At 41.7% G+C, this 18,779-nt stretch overlaps 1 protein-coding gene across 4 annotated transcripts in view; it reads left to right on the top strand.

Annotated features, from left to right (window-relative positions):
• Window positions 1-18,779, top strand: part of ABCA1 (ATP binding cassette subfamily A member 1) — a 128,537-nt gene that overhangs the window by 105,939 nt on the left and 3,819 nt on the right. For all 4 annotated transcript variants that reach the window (XM_047701041.1, XM_047701039.1, XM_047701042.1 and 1 more), the window contains exons 33-49: window positions 1,266-1,298; window positions 2,369-2,474; window positions 3,302-3,376; window positions 3,820-3,989; window positions 5,326-5,503; window positions 7,454-7,569; window positions 7,665-7,809; window positions 9,285-9,408; window positions 10,471-10,600; window positions 10,862-10,982; window positions 11,980-12,042; window positions 12,667-12,773; window positions 15,162-15,303; window positions 15,700-15,834; window positions 16,827-16,930; window positions 17,529-17,621; window positions 18,280-18,523. In XM_047701041.1, the coding sequence (XP_047556997.1) occupies window positions 1,266-1,298; window positions 2,369-2,474; window positions 3,302-3,376; window positions 3,820-3,989; window positions 5,326-5,503; window positions 7,454-7,569; window positions 7,665-7,809; window positions 9,285-9,408; window positions 10,471-10,600; window positions 10,862-10,982; window positions 11,980-12,042; window positions 12,667-12,773; window positions 15,162-15,303; window positions 15,700-15,834; window positions 16,827-16,930; window positions 17,529-17,621; window positions 18,280-18,523 (2,086 nt within the window). The remainder of the gene's footprint in view (window positions 1-1,265; window positions 1,299-2,368; window positions 2,475-3,301; window positions 3,377-3,819; window positions 3,990-5,325; window positions 5,504-7,453; window positions 7,570-7,664; window positions 7,810-9,284; window positions 9,409-10,470; window positions 10,601-10,861; window positions 10,983-11,979; window positions 12,043-12,666; window positions 12,774-15,161; window positions 15,304-15,699; window positions 15,835-16,826; window positions 16,931-17,528; window positions 17,622-18,279; window positions 18,524-18,779) is intronic.

The raw sequence follows: 18,779 nt of genomic DNA, 5'->3' as shown, positions 1-18,779 counted from the left end.
TTTTAAATATGCTTACCACAACAAAAGGGATGATGATTTTAGGACATGATGGAGCTACCATGGTTATCATATTATAATATCTAAATATGTCTTATCAGACTGTTATACACCTTAAACTTATACCATGTTCTATGTCAGTTATAGGTCAGTAAAAAAGTAAATCTGGATTCAAATTTGAATTCTGTTACTTACCATCTGCTTTACCAGGAGCAGCCAGTTGTCCTTGAAAAAGTCTTCATTTGTAGAGTATGTGATATACTTATTATTTTGTGGTTGCTCTTATTATTTTGTTGTGTAAACTGAATGACATTGATATGTATAAAGTGCCTCTCATGAATGGAATGTGTGGTAATGTGGATGATACGTGGCATTATGAAGTGAGCCCTGGGCCAGCTCAGTGGCCTAACATGGCTGTGGAGGTTTGGAACAGCCCCGAAGTTTCTGAGGCTATCAAGTCACAGTGTTGAATACTTACTTGATGCCCAGGAAATGTTTGTTCTGGTCTCCTTTTGGTTTGTTGGGCTTCTCTGTTAGGTGTTCTCAGTGACATTAAATGACAGGGATATGCTTCAAGAAAGAGGCATAACATTTCCACGTCCTCCATAGTTGATGTATTACCTTGAATTCAGTAAGTTTTGGGGCACCTGGCTGGTTCAGTTGGTAGAGAAGGTGACTCTTTTTTTTTTTTTTAAGATTTTATTTATTTGACAGAGAGAGAGAGATCACAAGTAGGCAGAGCAACAGGCAGAGAGAGAAGGGGGAGCAGGCTCCCAACCTAGCAGAGAGCCTAATGTGGGGCTCAGTCCCAGGACCCAGAGATCATGACCTGAGCCAAAGGCAGAGGCTTAACCCACTGAGCCACCCAGGTGCCCCGAGAATGTGACTCTTGATCTCAGAGTAATGAGTTTAAGCCTCACATTGGGCATGGAGCCTTCTTCAAAAGAATTAAAAAAAAAAACAAAAAAACACAACTTTTAGTTCAGTCACATCTTTGTCTGTAAGGTGGTTTTTGAAGTGGTTTAATCCAAAGCATGATTTTCATATAAATAACAAGGTTTTAAGATGGGGAGAAGGAAAGACATAGTGACTGGGGTGGATGTCCTTCTATGTGTACCACCCCTGCCCAAGACTGATCACAGGATTCTTTCTATCCTGGCTTGTCTCCTCAGGTAGATAGTAACTTCTTTTGTATCATCAGGAATACAGGAATATGATCAATGTTTCTTTGAACTGATTTTTGATTTCTTTTTCTTTGGCTTCTGCAGTTTAAAGAACAAGATCTGGGTGAATGAGTTTAGGTAAGTTGATCTCTTTCTGTGCTAGCTTGTATTTTGTCTGGACTCCTGTAGTTCAGAAGGATGACTTTGATCCTGGTATCTCAGGTCCCAGCAAGTTGGGGTGTGGGAATTGTTTTGCCCTTGGTGTTTCTACTCAGTGCTCAGCTGCTGCTTTAGATGACCTTGAAACATTTGGCATTCTGATCCCCATGAGGAGATTCAGTGGTTTCTTGAAGGTCTCTAGGGATTTAGCGGGGAAGCACGGTGTTGGGAGGGAAATACCTTACTCTATTTACACTCCCCCTGCTTCCCTCCTTCCCCTGCCCAAATCAGATTCCCATTGGGCCCTGGGGACTCTGGAACAATTTCTCAGGCCTTCAGAATGAGACCAAGAAGGTCTTGGATGAAATAAGAGGCATCAAAGCTATTTATTTTCACAGTATTTGAAATTCTCTCTCTTTCTTGGTTTTGAAGGAACAGCTGGCACTAGGGAAGAAAGGCAGGAACAACCCTTGAAGCCAGTTTGTCCTTCTAGAGAATGAGATGCCTTATATGGCTGCCTCAAAACTTAGCTCTGTCACTGTTGCCCATCTTCCCTCTTTTCCTTTTTCCCAGGGGCCAACACCCATAGAACTCTGCACAGAGCAGATACAGACTGGGGCCCCTAAAGTGCCTTCATGCTAGGAAAGGCCCATGGCCTGTCTCTAAGCCTCCCTAGGCTACTCTGGTCACTGTCCTCCCCTAACTCCCCGTCTCCTTGCCTTGACACTCAGAGACCCATGTGAAAGGGCAGGCTGGGGCCACTGGGGGAGGAGGCGGGGAGGGGAAGGAGGAGCATCTATGAGATGAAAGACACCTCATTCTGTGTGTAATCCCAGAGCAGCTCCTTCCCCCTTGCGCAGTAACCCTAAGAGTCAAGAGATTGCCAGAAGACATCAGAGGAGGCCAAGATGAAGCTTTCTCCAAGTCTAACTTTGGTCTTGCTTCGAATAAACATTCACCTCCATGATGCATACACTCATTCATGTGATGTCTGCTGCTGAATGATACTGTGTATGGCTCTGTCTTCTAATGTCAGGTTGTCCTTTTAGGTATGGAGGGTTTTCCCTGGGTGCCAGTAATTCTCATTCACTTCCTTCAAGTCAAGAAGTTAATAATGCCATCAAGCAAGTGAAGAAGCACTTGAAGCTGGCCAAGGTAGGTATCCATCCTAGGACGTGTCAGAAAGATGGGCCCAGAGTTGCCACTAAGTGGGAGTAGTTGGCAGGTACATCTAATCACCTTGCCACTTACTGTTTTTAGGACTGAATACAAAGCCATTATTGGCATCTACTGATCTTGCACCAGCCAAGACTGAGCTACTCAGTATATATTTAATATCTGAAAATATAGATCAAAAAAAATTCAGAGGTTTAAAAACTCTCATTATAACTTCCTTTATGAATTTAGCTAGTAGGTAAATAAACTGGGCTTCGAACATACTTACCTGAAACAATCACTGGTTACAAAGGAAATGAATCATTTCCTTTACACTGGTGGCAGGACTTCTTAGGCTCTCACTTCATTTCTCAGTGTTTTGAGTTTCCCGTTTTCTAAATGAGAACGAGGGCTCTGCAGGCCTGATTCCAGGATCATGGTATCCATAATAGTCCCAGAGTCTGTATCTCCGGTTTTGAGGCCCAGATCCCATGCGTCCGACACATCTGCTCACTGGGCATAGTTCTGGGTCTTTAGAGGACCCCTGGGGAACACTTCGAAGGATGCTCTCCACCCAGTTAGGCAAGACCTTTGCCCCTGGCAACTTGGAGTCCCAGGGTGTCCCTGTGATTCTTTCAAAACTTGTGGTTTATGGCAACACCAATGCTTTAGATTTCCGGTCACTTGTTTCTCGGGTGCCCATCCTGCTGTGGTTTCCTGTCTTGCTCGGCTGAACAAGGGAGTAATGACGTTGCCCTTCACAGGGTTGTCCTGTTGCCCTTCCCTTGTGAACCATCCCAACTGTGGCAGGTTTCTGTTGTTCACAGGACAGTTCTGCAGATCGATTTCTCAGCAGCCTGGGGAGGTTCATGACAGGACTGGACACGAAAAATAATGTCAAGGTGAGGCCCTGTGTTCTGGTAGCTTCTTGACGAACAATAGTACTTAAGTACTTTCAGCTCCTAATGTTGATAGGCATATTCAGGACAGAAAAGAGCGGGCTACTAATTTTACCATGGAGCCCAGACAGTATGGTGATAAAGAGAATTGGCTTTCCAGCAGATGTACCAACTGAACCACTATGACCTTGACCAAGTTAGCTAGCCTGTTTAAGCTTCGGTTTCCTAATAAAGAAACAGAGGCAGGAGTCATGTCTTAAAGCTGTGGTAAGGATTGAGTGAGTTGAAGATCAGAAGTAGTGCAGTGGCTATTACCTCTTTGCCATTTTCTCTGACCCTAATGTTTTATCTTGGTGTATGGAATTCCAAAAATGTCTTGCATGTGTACCGACCTCCAGGAGCAGGATTTGGAAGCATTACTTTGTACCTGGTGTGTTTTATTTCAGGTGTGGTTCAACAACAAGGGCTGGCATGCCATCAGCTCTTTCTTGAATGTCATCAACAATGCCATTCTCCGGGCCAACCTGCAGAAGGGCGAGAACCCCAGCCAGTATGGGATTACGGCCTTCAACCACCCCCTGAATCTCACCAAGCAGCAGCTCTCGGAAGTGGCTCTGTAAGCATGGCTGTATCTAACTGGGTGGGGCAAGGAGAGGAGAGGCTGTTGGTGGGACCACCATGTTGGGGAGGGAAGTGTGGAGCTGCTTGTAGAGTACCAGCTGAGGATACAGTTACATTATGAATTCAGGTTCTGGGCAGAAAATCATCGCTTTATGAATCGGCCAGCAGGGATTAAACTGCAGAAGATCAAGGATTTTGATGGATAAAAACCATTACATGTAGTGCATTTATATAAAGTGAAATTGTCTGTAAAATCCTAAAATAATTTAACTCATCATTAACACAGTGTTTAAGAGAAAACCAGCTCTTTTAGTTTTGAAACCACTGTTTGTAAACTTGGTGAAACATGCTTTTATCAGCTTGTCCTTTTAATTCCTGAATTAAGCTTGTGTGTGTGTGTGTGTGTGTGTGTGAGAGAGAGAGAGAGAGAGAGAGAGAGAAAGAGAAATTTAAAGCCAGTATGATATAGTTTAAAGTGCGTAACCTTTGGAATCATAGACATCTGTGTTTGACTCTGGTTTTTATATTTCTAGATGTATGGTGTTAAATGAGGCAATTCATGTACATTGCCAAGTCCAGCACTCAGCACATTGTTGATATTCAGCACATGTTAGATTCTTTCCTGTGTACAGAGAGTGGCACAGCTATTTCTGCTTAACTCATGTAGAATACCGATATATACCACTAGGATCTTTATACCAAGTTTATATAAAATTAATGCATATAAAAATAGTTTATGTTATACCCTGTTTAATGGACTTATAACTATTCTCCTTTAATAGAATCTGATAGAATTTTTGCTGTATGTTAGATCGATATGCTACACACTATTGTTTTCAAATTTATTTATAGCCAAAAATTATTTGAATAGTTTCACCCTAATACTTCTGCTTTATTTCCTTTTTCAGGGTACACTAGTCCTATATCCTATATGTGTGAACATTTACAACTTAATGCTCTTCAGGGTCAAGAACAGAAGGCCAAAATGAATGCCATTTGGCCATTCTTAGATTTCCCTTAATAATTTCATTATGGCAATGGATTCTTTTTTACTTCATTGAAATTAGTTTTGCATTTTAATTATTAGGGTTTTTTTTTTTTAATGGAAAATAATCATCTTTAACGCTGAGTAAAATACATTTGGTCAGTCGATTTTTCCCTCTGGGCTGTGCCTCACATCTCTGATATCTGTGTATGTGTGTTTGCGTGCAAGCGTGCGTGTGTTCGCATGTGTGTGTGGGCGTGTGCGCAGTTGCATGCATGTATCTTGCTTGCTTGAGTTCTCACCTGCATCGGTGGCCCCTCATGTCGTCATTGTCTTTCTTTTTCAGGATGACCACATCAGTGGATGTCCTTGTGTCCATCTGTGTCATCTTTGCAATGTCCTTCGTCCCAGCCAGCTTTGTCGTGTTCCTAATCCAAGAGCGAGTCAGCAAAGCAAAGCACCTGCAGTTCATCAGTGGAGTGAAGCCTGTCATCTATTGGCTCTCTAATTTCGTGTGGGATATGGTAAGAACCTCCGTCTGCTGCTGTTTTATAAATCATTAGGGCCATGGATTGGATGAAAGGGTCCTGGGCTTTTCTAAAAGTGTTTTAGGTAGTCAAAAGGAATGAAAAAGGAAAAGGCAGAAGTAGTTGTATGTACACTCATGACACTAAACATGACCTCAAATACAGATCTGATCTCACACCACAGGAAAAAAAATCTGTTTATACTGCAATGAGTACCACCACCATCACTACCACCAATTTCTTAAGTGACCACTTTTCAAAGTAACGTCGAGCTGGAAGATGTTTAGTCAAAACCCAATGCCTCTACCCTGTCTGGTAGGTTTTCACCTCCAGAAGCAGGGTGTTCTTTGCCTTAGTAGGAAATCCGTCTTTCCTTTTTGAAAACTCTATACATTTTACCCAGAGGCTTATCCATCCATTCCAAATATGTTTTTGTGCCAGCTCTAATAGATTGCTTCTGTTCAGACCAATATAGAAGACTTCAAAGAATTCTGTAGTTCTGATTTTTGTAAAGTGGAGTTGAAATATATCTATCTCCCTTGACTTCTATTAATTGTAAGCCACACAGAACAAATTTAATCCTTCTCCCACTGCACAGCCCCTTGGGTATTTGAAGACAACTTTCATTTAACCTAAGTCTTTCCCACGTAAGATGATATATGAGAACACACTTTGTAATCTCCAAAGCACTGTACAAACGCGAGTGATGATGGTGAGGATGATGTCTTTGCTGATTATACCAAGCCTCTCAGACTTGTCAACCTTGTGATATGTTGCCTTTCTGTGGCCATGTTCCACACTGTTAATGTTCCTTTCAAAAAGCCAAGCCCAGAAGTAACCTTGTGTTCAGGCTGTGCTCTGTGTTCCAAGCCTAGAGTTGATCTTTATCCCATACTGTCATTACTCAGCCCATGGTTTTGCATGCAGAAGGAGGGCTGTCTTGTTAGCAACTTGGTAGTGAACTGAAATTTCCATTTCACAGAATGATTGGTGAATGGGGTCTCTTTCCCTCTACACTAATCCAGTTGACTTTTTGAACATAAACTTTACATTTATCCGTGTTACACTGCATCTTCTTTCATATCCATTTGCTTTTGTTTTTGTCTTGCCCCAGTAATTACTTCATCCCATAAACACATACTGAGTGCTCATGATGTATCTGACTGTGGCAGGGGATTCAGAGATGAAAGATCAAGTCTGTGGACTCAGAGACCTCACTTAGCTGTCTGTGTGTTATCTGTCACTTCCTGCTTTCAAGACTCTGAAATTTGCTAAAAGCAGGTCTTCATCTGAGTTACTGATAAACACGGGACTGAGGCAGAGCCCTGTAGTCTGAAGCTCAAATTCTTCAAACAGCCAACAAGCCGCCTTTCACCTCCCTGCCTGTGCTTTGCCCTGCTAGCTATGAATTCTCTCAGTTGTCCTGTAGTCACGTCTTTATATCTGCATTGTAAGGCTTGATACACTGTCAGGACAGACTTGAAAATTTTTCTCATGTGATGAAAGAATTCTGGCATTCATGTTATGAGGTAAGTGCTTACAAATAGATTACATGTGAGACCGAACTTGGGCAGACGCTAATATAGCATTAATGATGAAACACACAATCATCTTCGGGAAGAATAATGGAAGCTTATTTGCTGCCTGTGAAATTGTAATTACTCTGACCGGGAAGCCATCATTCACTAAGTTTACTGAGCATGACACCTAGGCTTAGCTGTTGGAAAGACAGAAAGGGCATGCAGTTTATAAAATCAGCCAAGGGTAAAATGCTTGTCAAAATGTATTATTGTCCAGTATTTTGATGAATAGTTTATGTGGCTTCATTAATTCAAAGTTATTCTCTGATATGTTTATCTGCCCTTTCTTGTCCTATGATGGTGAAGACTTGAGGTATATTGTGTCTCTGACTTAGGGGTGAACTTGATTTCCTTGTTTCACTTTCAGTGCAACTATGTGGTCCCTGCCACGCTGGTCATTATCATCTTCATCTGCTTCCAGCAGAAGTCCTATGTGTCCTCTACCAACCTGCCCGTGCTAGCGCTTCTACTTCTGCTGTACGGGTAAGGCCCCCGGGACGGCTGGAAGTCATGTGGTGCCCAGAGTCAAAGGGAAGGCACGGGACACCCAGTGGACGTTTGTCTCTGTGCCTCACCAGGTGGTCGATCACACCTCTCATGTACCCAGCCTCCTTCGTGTTCAAGATCCCCAGCACAGCCTACGTGGTCCTCACCAGCGTGAACCTCTTCATCGGGATCAACGGCAGCGTGGCCACTTTTGTGCTGGAGCTCTTTACCAACAATGTGAGTCCTGCAGAAGGGGCACCTCCTGCAGGGATGGGCGTCTCTGTGAGCCCGAGGACCGAACTGAGTCATGATCTTAATGCCACGGGTCTGTGCTGCGGACACCATGGACTTCTTTGTCCTTTTTCAGATTTCTTTCCTTTCTGGATTTGCATAGCACCTCTTTCTCCTCCTTTTCCTTATATTTCCTTATATTCCTTATATTCTCTGACTGATCAAACCCTTTGGTTTCCTTTGGTTTCTTTTGTACTCCTTCCTGTCTCAGTGCTGCTCTTCGCAATATTTGGTGCTCTGCCATCTTTGCTTTCCCCTTTAGATGCTATCTCTGTGTGATGCCATTCACCTTTACCAACTTTCCTCTCTAGGTCTTATGTTGTTATCTCCCAGATCTTTGCCTTTAACCCTGTTCCCTCTATCTCTAGTCTCACATTTTCACTTGCCTAGCAGGAGGCTCCATCTAGGTTATTTCTGGTTCCCCGGGACTTGACCTGTCCTCCTCATCTTCTCCCTCAGGACCTAGTATTTCTCTTGCCATTCCTGTCATAGTGGGTGGCATTACCATCCACCTGGTCACCCTGGCTGGCAACGGTATGGGCATCGTATGTGTTTCGCTTTTCTTACCGCCCACATTCAACTGTTTACCTTGTCAGTTCTTCCAGTTACAAATCTCTTTAAGGGTCTCTGCCTGTTTTCATTGTCTTTGTCCAGAAACCTTAACTTGGAATGCCAGGCCTTCAGAGCTGTATAGTCCTTCCTGGTCATATCCCGCCACACCCCTTCCCAAGGCTCTGTAACTTCACCTGAGCTGGTTGTTCCTTAAACCCCCTATACTCCTGTAGGTCTGACTTCCTTTATCTCTCTAAGCCCTCAAGACTACGCCCAACTATGAAGCTTTCTTTTCCTGCCCTATGGGAGGTGCTTCTCTGTCCCCAGTGCTCCCAAAGGCCCCCCTTCATGCCTGCAGTACAGCACCTATCCAGTGATGTACTCATTTCCGCAGTGTAGAGACTGTTTATTAACCTTTGCCTCCCCTGGGCCCTAGCACAAGGCCTCCAGCCCACAGCAACTTAATTGTGGGATATTTGGCCACTGGCTTGGTGTATCCAAGAAGAATTTTTAAGATGCTGACAAAATCCTGAAGCTGAAATATTGACCCAGATATGAGCAATTTGCTTTTGAAATGTTAAGCCAATATTTTATTATGGATTTGCTTCTGATTTAACATAACCGTGTTTCTAAACTTTGCTCATATTTCTCCATATTCCTAGCATTACTCCAAATCTTCTAAAGGGGAAATTCTATTATGTTATATGTCATCAACTGTGGCTGCTGCTCTTTATTGCTGTCTGAATTCAAAGGTTCACTTTGACCCCAGGGAATCAAATTTTTCATCTCTCCCATAATTCAGACCTTGATATATTTTTAGCTTAAACCATAAATGACATTCAGTTTCTGTCTTATTTTTTTTTTTTTAGAAGCTGAATAACATCAATGATATCCTGAAGTCTGTATTCTTGATTTTCCCACATTTTTGCCTGGGACGGGGGCTTATTGACATGGTGAAAAACCAGGCAATGGCCGATGCTTTGGAAAGGTTTGGTGAGTGACAGCAGTGACTCGCGATGGCGGTTTTTGTGAGCCTAGGTACTCTGGACTTTGGTGTGGAAAGAGGCTGGGGAATGGGCATAGGACTTCCCACCACTGAGAAAAGGTTCATGAAAATGAACCTGGATGTGGCATGGGTCTTTTCATACAACATTCATCTGTGCCTCAGAGAGCACTGAGAAAGGTGAGAGGGGAGTTTTAGAGGTAAGGAAAAAATACTGGTTTTATTCTGAATCCAGTGCGTAATGCCACTGGTTGCCTTTCTTAGTTACCGGGAAAGTCAGAGCACAGTCTGAGAGTTGGATACAGGCCAGAGGATCAGTAGGAAGGGTGCAAACTTTGGCTATGACTATGAGGAAGATCATGGGCCTGAAGATGTGGCCATCTATTACCTTTTACACAGTCTATAAAAAGGTAATTTACTGCAGCTCTTTCTGTCTTTAGAGTCTTTAAAAATATTTCTCCTGTGGCCATATTACTATTCTTTATACACTGGCTCATACAGCTAGATGGGCCATGTTATTTAATGGGCATAGGAGAGGGACTTTTTTTTTTTTTCCATCTAGCAGGTGCAAAGGAGATGTATAAGGAATGTAAGGAATATTCCCATAAAGCCAGGTGATTTCATAGGTTCACTAGGTTATATTAAATGCTACTTTCTGAAAGGGATGTCTTTTTAGAGTACTCTCTAATCTTCCTTTAGTGAAATTTACAGTGTGCAAAAATACCCTAGAAGTTACCCCAGATCGTTGCCTTTTTAAAAAGGATTTTCGGCATGTCTCATTTTAAAAAGAAACGTAAGATATGAAATTATAGATCTAATACATGTTGGTTCTGAACTTGTGACTGATAATGGGTCACAGTGTATTTTCCCAAAATCTTACCCTAAAAAAAATCAGACATGGAAAGTAGTCACTCCTATAATTTTCCCCCTTGTCATAGGCAATAATCATTGGTGTTCCGAGGAACAGAGGTGAATTTGAGCCTGAATTTGAGGAAGGGCCCAGGGTCTTTGGTGCCTCCATTCTAATTGGATCTCTGCATTGTGTCTACCAGGGGAGAACCGTTTTGTTTCGCCACTGTCTTGGGACTTAGTGGGACGAAACCTCTTTGCCATGGCCGTGGAAGGGGTGGTGTTCTTCCTCATCACTGTTCTCATCCAGTATAGATTCTTCATCAGGCCCAGGTATGCTTTTTCTCAGAACTCATGGAGTATCTGGTTGAGGGTCACAGAGGATCACAGGGAAACACTGATCAGTGGTGGTCGCATTGCATTGAACTCAAGATGATCCAAATGATTTTCCTGACATGGGCATTCTCTAGCCCACAGCACTTGCTGATCCTCAAAACTGTGGAGAATAGATTTAAAGGACTTTCTTAGAAATTGGATCCTTGTCTTGAGAAATACCTTGAAAGATTGATTTTTTCTTAAAATGTTTTCCTCAAGACCTGTAAATGCCAAGCTTCCTCCTTTGAATGATGAGGATGAAGATGTGAAGCGGGAAAGACAGAGAATTCTTGATGGTGGAGGACAGAATGATATCTTGGAGATCAAGGAGCTGACGAAGGTGAGACAGTGAGTACAGGCTGTAACAACTCGTCTTTAGTTTTTCTCAGCTTTGTGTGTTGGAGATGAGCATTTTTCTGATTTGATTAATGAAAAGAGCATACTTCCAAAAATATACCAAATAGACCAAGTTTCTATCAAATTAATTTTGTTTAAAATACACCGAAGGGACTTCTTCATTAAAGAAATCCTGAGAATACTTCTGTAATGGGAAATCTGGTTCTCAAGCGTATTTGTTTTTCACATTTACATTTATGTGTTTATTAAAACATACTAAAATTGTTTATACAGTCAAAGTGAGGTGAGAAGAATAAATGATTGATTTTCGAGTATCATGGTCTAAAAAACTGATATGTCTGTTACTCAGAAGGAGGGTTTGTTTTCAGCCCACTCTGGGTGCCAGGATCCCAGTAGTTCACTTTTTTATAATATGTACAATATTTGTAGTGTTTTGATTCTACATTTTGACCCTGTAGAATTTTTTTTTTTCTTTTTAATGTAGGCTCCATGCCCAGTGCAGGGCTTGAACTCACAACCCTGAGATCAAGACCCTGAGCTGAGATCAAGGGTTGGATGCTTATCCAGCCATCCAGGTGTCCCTAGAATTTAATTTTTATAATACCTACAATATCAAATAAATGAAAAATTATGTAAATATTGATGACCAATATGTCTCTTAAAAAGGTTGATATTAGATTAAAAATGAAAAGTGTGTAAACCTGGCGATTCACAGACCTGTACCCCTGGGGCTAATAATACTTATATGTTTATTAAAAAATTTAAAAAAGAAAAGAAATTTATTTTTATTTTAAGCTCTCGAATCATTTAGAAGCTGGCTGCCACAGAGACAGACCATGGCTCTTAGCATATCAGATATGTGACTTAATTTTATTGATGAGCCTTAACTCATCGTGGGATTATAAGTCAGTCTTCCACAGTTGCTTGGGATAGTTGTGGTTCGCTATGGCTCTTGAATTTTTGCATTTTGTTGGTTGCAGATATATAGAAGAAAGAGGAAGCCTGCTGTTGACAGGATTTGTGTTGGCATTCCTCCTGGCGAGGTAAAAGCACTGTCTACACTCTACTTGTCCCTGTTAATTCGGATTATCGACCCAATCAAATGACAACATCTATAAGGGTTTGAAAGTAGTTTTTTAAAGCCTTCTCTGTTTATGTCTATGTGGAGCAATCAGTCATTGAGAAGATGGGGACTGCATATGTCAAAAAGCAACAATTTTCGATAACCTCAGTCAATTTAAGGAAAGAATGCACATCCAAAATGTGTCTTTGTGATCCATTCAAGATGATGATGAAATTCAAATAGATTTTTTTTAAATACTTTTTTTTCTTTTCTTGTTCATGTTTGTGTTCTTTTATGCCCTTTAGACAAATTAGATGGTGAAAGGTGACTGCTTAGCTTTCATTACTGTTTTTTACACATTAACTTTGGCTTCACCCTGACAACTCCAATAATATTTACAAATATGCTCAATATGTCTCGTTATAAAATGTTTAAATATCAGTGGAAGTTCTTAAAACTCCCCAAAATTTGACTCTTCATTGATACTTAAGAATGTTTTAGAATCATGTTATGTCAAAACTAAGCTGAGGAGACTATTATATAAGGGTCATTTATATTCAGATTTGCAGTTGTTTGCTTAAACAGTTTACCCAATCTCTTTCAGTGCTTTGGACTTCTGGGAGTTAATGGGGCTGGGAAATCATCAACTTTCAAGATGTTGACTGGAGATACCACTGTTACCAGAGGAGATGCTTTCCTTAACAAAAATAGGTGAGAAAAGACATGGACTGTATTTTGCCACAAAGACTTTTTCTTATTTTTATTTAAAGACATTTTTATTTTTCTGATTATAATAGTACTATATAGCTTATAAAAAGGTTGAGATCTATAAAGGGTAAAGACAAAAATAAAAATCACCCATAATCCCACTACCTAGAGAAAACTACTATTTATATTTTTTTCTCCCAGGCTCCCTCTGTTTTTTTCTAACAGCTTTATTTAGTATAATTTTACATAGCATATAGTTCACTTATCTTAAGAATACAATTGCTTGGGGTGCCTTGGAGGCTTAGTCATTAAACATCTGCCTTCGACCCTGGTCATGATCCCAGGGTCTTGGGATTGAGCCCCACATCGGTCTCCTTCCTTCTCCCTCTCCTGCTCCCCACCACTTGTGTTCCTCTCTTGCTGTGTCTCTCTCTGTCAAATAAGTAAACAAAATCTTTTAAAAAAGATATAATTTCTAGTGATTTCTAGTTGATTTACAAGGCTGTGCACTCATCACCACAATCCAGTTTTAGAACATTCCCATCACCCCCAAATTCTCTCTTTTACACATATAAATGTTTTTTAAAATTGAGATCATACTGTATCTAGATTTTTGAAATTAGTTTATTATTAATGAGTCTAATATGGGTATTTCTCAATGGGTTACATGTTCTAAGAGGTAGGCTTTACATTGCTACATAAACCCCCCTATGTATATTTATCTGCAGTTTGTTTAATCAATTCCTTATTGCTGGACATTTATTAGTTTCTGTTTTTGACTATGTAACTATGCCCTTTACATATGTACATATATATGTACATATGTAAAGGGAAAATTCCTATAAGGTAAAAGGGTGTATATTTGCCAAATTGCCTTCCCTAAAGGGTGTGTCAGTTATTGAGGTTGCAATAGGCCATTATCTGAGAATGCACAGGTCACTAAGCAATCTGATCTTTAGGGGTGCACCTCCACTTTAGGGACCTATTAGGCAATGTTGCCCTTGTGTACTCTAAATATGTGGGGCTTTATGGGCTTTCTATATGAAGAGGTGGTACAAGACCATGGCTTTGGAACTTTTCTGACCATGACCCAAAGTAGCAAATACATTTACCTCTCAACCTAGTAAATACACAAAATCACATAAACGGGCATATCTTTAAAGAAAAAAATCTGATTATGACCCACTAAATTTACTTTGTCACCCGCTAATGGGTGATGGCTCACAATTTAGAAATAGTAGATAGGGGGCTACTAGCCAGTAACATTTGAAAAGAATGAGGGACTTAATGTACTCATGGGTCCCCCCTTTTGTCTCTTATCAGTTTTTTCCATAGCAGGGTAAAGAAGGTTTAAGAGAACCAATGCTGAAATAGCAGGCCTAAGACTGTGCATCTGCTTCCCCAGGCTCGTTCCTTCTACCAGGCTCCTGGGTTATAAAGCAGTGGGAGCAGTAACTGGCTCAAACTAAGGTTTATCCCAGTGACCAGTTGTAAGAGGCTGGCTTGGGCAGTGTTGCTGTGTGGGCCAGGCACAGTGTCTGTGGGCATTTCAGTCATAATTCTGGAAAAGGCTGGACTTCGGAGTGTAAAACAGATAGGCAAAGGGGAATGAATACTGCTAACAGGGCAAACAAAGGCCAAACGCATCAGATTGGATGGGACACTGAACTTCTCCCATATCAAGGATTCTTAACCTGAGATTGGCTTCATAGAGTGCAAAAGCTGCTTCAACCAATATATTTAAAGCTGTGTCTGTAGATATATTTTTTGGTAACCAGATTTTTAGAGAGCCTGTGATAAAAAACAAAAACAAAACAAAAAAATCCCCCAAACAAACCCCTTAAAAACCAGGAGGGTGCCTGGGCTGGGTAAATAGTGGGGCCAGGCCATCTGGACCATGTTGTGGCCAATGTATGGGCAGCAAACAGCAGAGGGAGGAAGGTCACACCCAGATTTGCTGGGCCTCCTCTGGGTCTGCAGGGCCATGAGGGAGACTTGGGAGTAACAGAGTACTTGATCCGTATGACTGGATCACAGAGTCAAGTCTGGGATGGAGACTTAGTGTTAAAGCCCCAAGATTGTGTGAGTGAGGTTGTCGGTAGAGAGAGTGCAGCAGTTGGGATGGACTTGGGAATCTTGAAATGGGACTGAACCTGCAGACTGAGGTGTTGGGAGAGCCAGGTACAAGCAGTAGGTGGGCCAGAGGCGGGAACCCTGACTGCCAGGAGGGGCTGACCTCTGGGGACAGAAAGACGGTTCCTTCAAGCTACAGCAAGTGTGCTCACTGGTTATTTTTGTCACGTGCAAGTACACTTTTTAGGAACATGAGACAAGACTGTCCAATCAGTCTCTCTCTAAATGCTTAAAACCTGACCAGTTTTTCGTTTGCAGTATCTTGTCAGACATCCATGAAGTCCATCAGAACATGGGCTATTGCCCTCAGTTCGATGCCATCACGGAGCTACTGACTGGAAGAGAGCACGTGGAGTTCTTTGCCCTCTTGAGAGGAGTCCCAGAGAAAGAAGTTGGCAAGGTACCGTGGGCACCAGAAGCCAGCCTGCCCCCTTCGCAGGCTGACCGTATGCCTTATGGTTTTGGCCTTCACAAATGACCGTTGGCTTCAGGCTCTTTTGACACATGGGTGCAGCAATATGAGATGCTGGCTCCTCGCACCTAATTTGCGAGGTGGGAATCCATAGTGGAGGGCAGGGGTGAGTGGACAGACACATGCTGCAGAGCAGAGAGGAAGTGCTGTGTCCACCCCCACGAGTTCTTTCCCTTTGCTTTTTGGCTCCTTGGCACTTGCTATTATAGAATCTACTCAGTGAGAAGAATTTTCCTAGTTCTGCTCTATAAAAAATCATCTGCAAGTGTAAGAAAACATGATAAACAAACCAGACAAAAGTCAAGGTGTGTTTTATTACTCCAGGTTGGTGAATGGGCAATTCGGAAACTGGGCCTCATCAAGTATGGCGAAAAGTATGCTGGTAACTATAGCGGAGGCAACAAGCGCAAGCTCTCCACAGCTATGGCTCTGATCGGCGGGCCCCCTGTAGTGTTTCTGGTGAGTGTGACTGAGTGGAGAACTCTTGTGTGGGCCTGAATGGAAAACATCACTTTTCTGAAGTCCTGTATGTCCAGGGATATTGCCGGACTGGCTTGGCTAATGGCAAGCCATCCTTCCTCTGACCGGGAGCAGCAGAGCCACCTTAGAAAACCAGAGGGAAGTTCTTTTGTTCTTCTCCTTGATACATGTTGGGGTGGCTTTACCATGCCCTCTGATGCTCCAGAGAAGAGAAGCTCTAGGGCCCTTGTTTGTCTGGTGTTGGGGAACCCTGGCTCGTGTGGCTGTCTTGGATATGTGATTTGAACTTTCTCTGGATCATTCTTTCAGACCATCTGTGTGTTCATCTCCTGAAGATGGAGAATTATGGACACAGCTTCAAGATCCCCAAGGTGGCAGCTGGGTTATAGTCCTAACAGATAGATAGATGGAAAACAGAAGATTAAACTGGACAGGAGCCCCTTGGCCCTTTTTCTTCTGCTTTGAAGTTATTACAGGAAGAAGTCTTGGGTTAAGGCTTTAATGTTATCTGTACCGTTTGGATCTGCAATTTGTTTCTCTAAGACTAGCAAGTATAACATAACAGGCTAAGCTATAATGAGCTAGAATAAAAAAAGAAAAGTAATTTTACCCAAACCTTCTATGGACTTCAATAGAGATTTCAGACAAAAAGAATTTTTAGTGTATATTTGTCAGTCACGAAAAGATGATTGAAACTGAATAGCTTTTTCTTTTCCCTTTCTATTCATTTGGGGAAATTTAATTTAAAAAAAATTTGAGTTTCCTACTTCCTACATATTGTTAAGAGTGAACTGGTTACAAACGAGTACGCAGTTTATTCTTGTATGCGAGGTCTGATTTTTTGGTCTATCAAGAAATAACTAGAATGGTAAGTTGGAATTTAGGCTATTTTAAAGATGCTTCTGCATTTAAAAAGAAATCTGTCTTTGTGTTTTCAGCAAGTAATAGGGCTTATTTTATTCTAATTACAGGATGAACCTACCACAGGCATGGACCCTAAAGCCCGGCGATTCTTGTGGAATTGTGCTCTAAGTATTGTTAAGGAAGGCAGATCAGTAGTGCTTACATCTCACAGGTCAGTAGTGAAAACTGGGCTTGGTATCTGTGTTGTGTATATTTATGTTTTTCCAAGTAGTAATGTGATCATTGTATAAAAATTACAAAATGTGGAAAGGCAAAGAGAAAATGTGGTAATCACCTGAAATTGCATCACGAGGACATAAACATTGCTATCATCGGGCTATGTATCTTTGCAGTTTTCTCATGCGAATCTGTACACACACACACACACACACACACACACACACACACACCCCAGACATGTGTGTATATTTACAGGCAAAAACGCAAGCTTTGTACTTAGTCTGTTCTTTTTCACTTCGTATTTTGTGTACATTCAGATGTAGACAGTATTCCAATAGGAAATACCCTAGTTTATTTAACTGTTCCTCTTTTTGTAGACATTTGGACTGTTTCCAACTTTTTTTTTTTTTTTTACAAGTATAAACAGCACGGCAGTAAACAGTATCATCCCTACATCTTCATGTTTTGAATAGGAGGCAATTATGCCCTAGGATGCTGGAAATCTATCTCTTTGAAATTCCAGATGTCACATGATGTTCGGACGGTTAGAGCAGCATCTTTCTAAAATAAAAATCTCTGTTTTCCCACAGTATGGAAGAATGTGAAGCTCTTTGCACTAGGATGGCAATTATGGTCAATGGGAGGTTCAGGTGTCTTGGCAGCGTTCAACATCTGAAAAATAGGTAATAAAGATGGTATCTTTGGGATAACCCCTACTGAGGACACTTGTGTTTATTCTTTTTGTGAGCATATAAATGGTGGCTCTAAAAATAAAGGGAAATAAACTGAACAAAATGGTATAGCGGAAAGAATAAGGGCTTTGAAGTCAGAGCTGCATTTGAATTCTCTTTACCTTCTCCTGGTGTGGGCCCTTGGACAGATTGCTTAACTTTTCTGAGAGTCTGTGTCGGAGGAATATCTGCTTTCTGGCTTTGCTAAACAAATGAAATGGGGAATTTTACATACGTCAGTGTGGTCACAGCATAGGCTTTGGGGTCAAACACAAACGAGTCTACACCCTGGCCCTACCACTTAGGAGCTCTGTACCATGGGCAAGCGACTAGCTCCGTGGGCTTCAGTTTCTCTGTAACATCTGTCAGACTTCACATGTCCAGGTGAGGAATCAGTGAAATCATGTGTCTGAGGCATTCGGCATGACACGTCACATAGACTAGATAATCAGTAAATGGTAACCAGTTCCTTCTCTTAGATACTTATTTCTGGGTAAAACTTTTGGGAGCTTCCTTTTTCATAGCACCAGTTGGGTAGGGTTACATACTATTTTGAGAAGTTTCCTGAGGATCTTCTATCGGTTTTTCTTTTTTTTTTTTCTGCTTTCAGGTTTGGCGATGGTTATACAATAGTGGTACGAATAGCAGGGTCCAACCCTGACCTAAAGCCCGTCCAGGAGTTCTTTGGACTTGCCTTTCCGGGAAGCGTCCTCAAAGAGAAACACCGGAACATGCTACAGTACCAACTTCCATCTTCACTTTCTTCTCTGGCCAGGATATTCAGCATTCTCTCCCAGAGCAAAAAGAGACTCCACATAGAAGACTACTCTGTTTCTCAGACAACACTTGACCAAGTAAGCTTTGAATGTCTGAAGCAGATGGCCTTTTCAGGGTGGAGATTCCCGATCCCTGTCCCCCACTCCTACTATGGGTCCTAGAGCAGATCTGACTGAGCTTGAATCTGATTTACCATGACTCTTGCTTTTTACTAAACCACCCTGAAGGTGTAAAGGAAGATGATTCTATTTACTTTCGAGGGTTATTGTGAGAATAGTTTGTAATAATAATCACAGTAACTATCATTTTCTGAGTACCTACCATGGGCCAGAC

The sequence above is a fragment of the Lutra lutra genome, chromosome 13, assembly GCF_902655055.1.
Source record: "Lutra lutra chromosome 13, mLutLut1.2, whole genome shotgun sequence".
Classification (NCBI taxonomy): Eukaryota; Metazoa; Chordata; class Mammalia; order Carnivora; family Mustelidae; genus Lutra; species Lutra lutra.
This window is presented reverse-complemented; position numbering and strand designations above follow the sequence as displayed.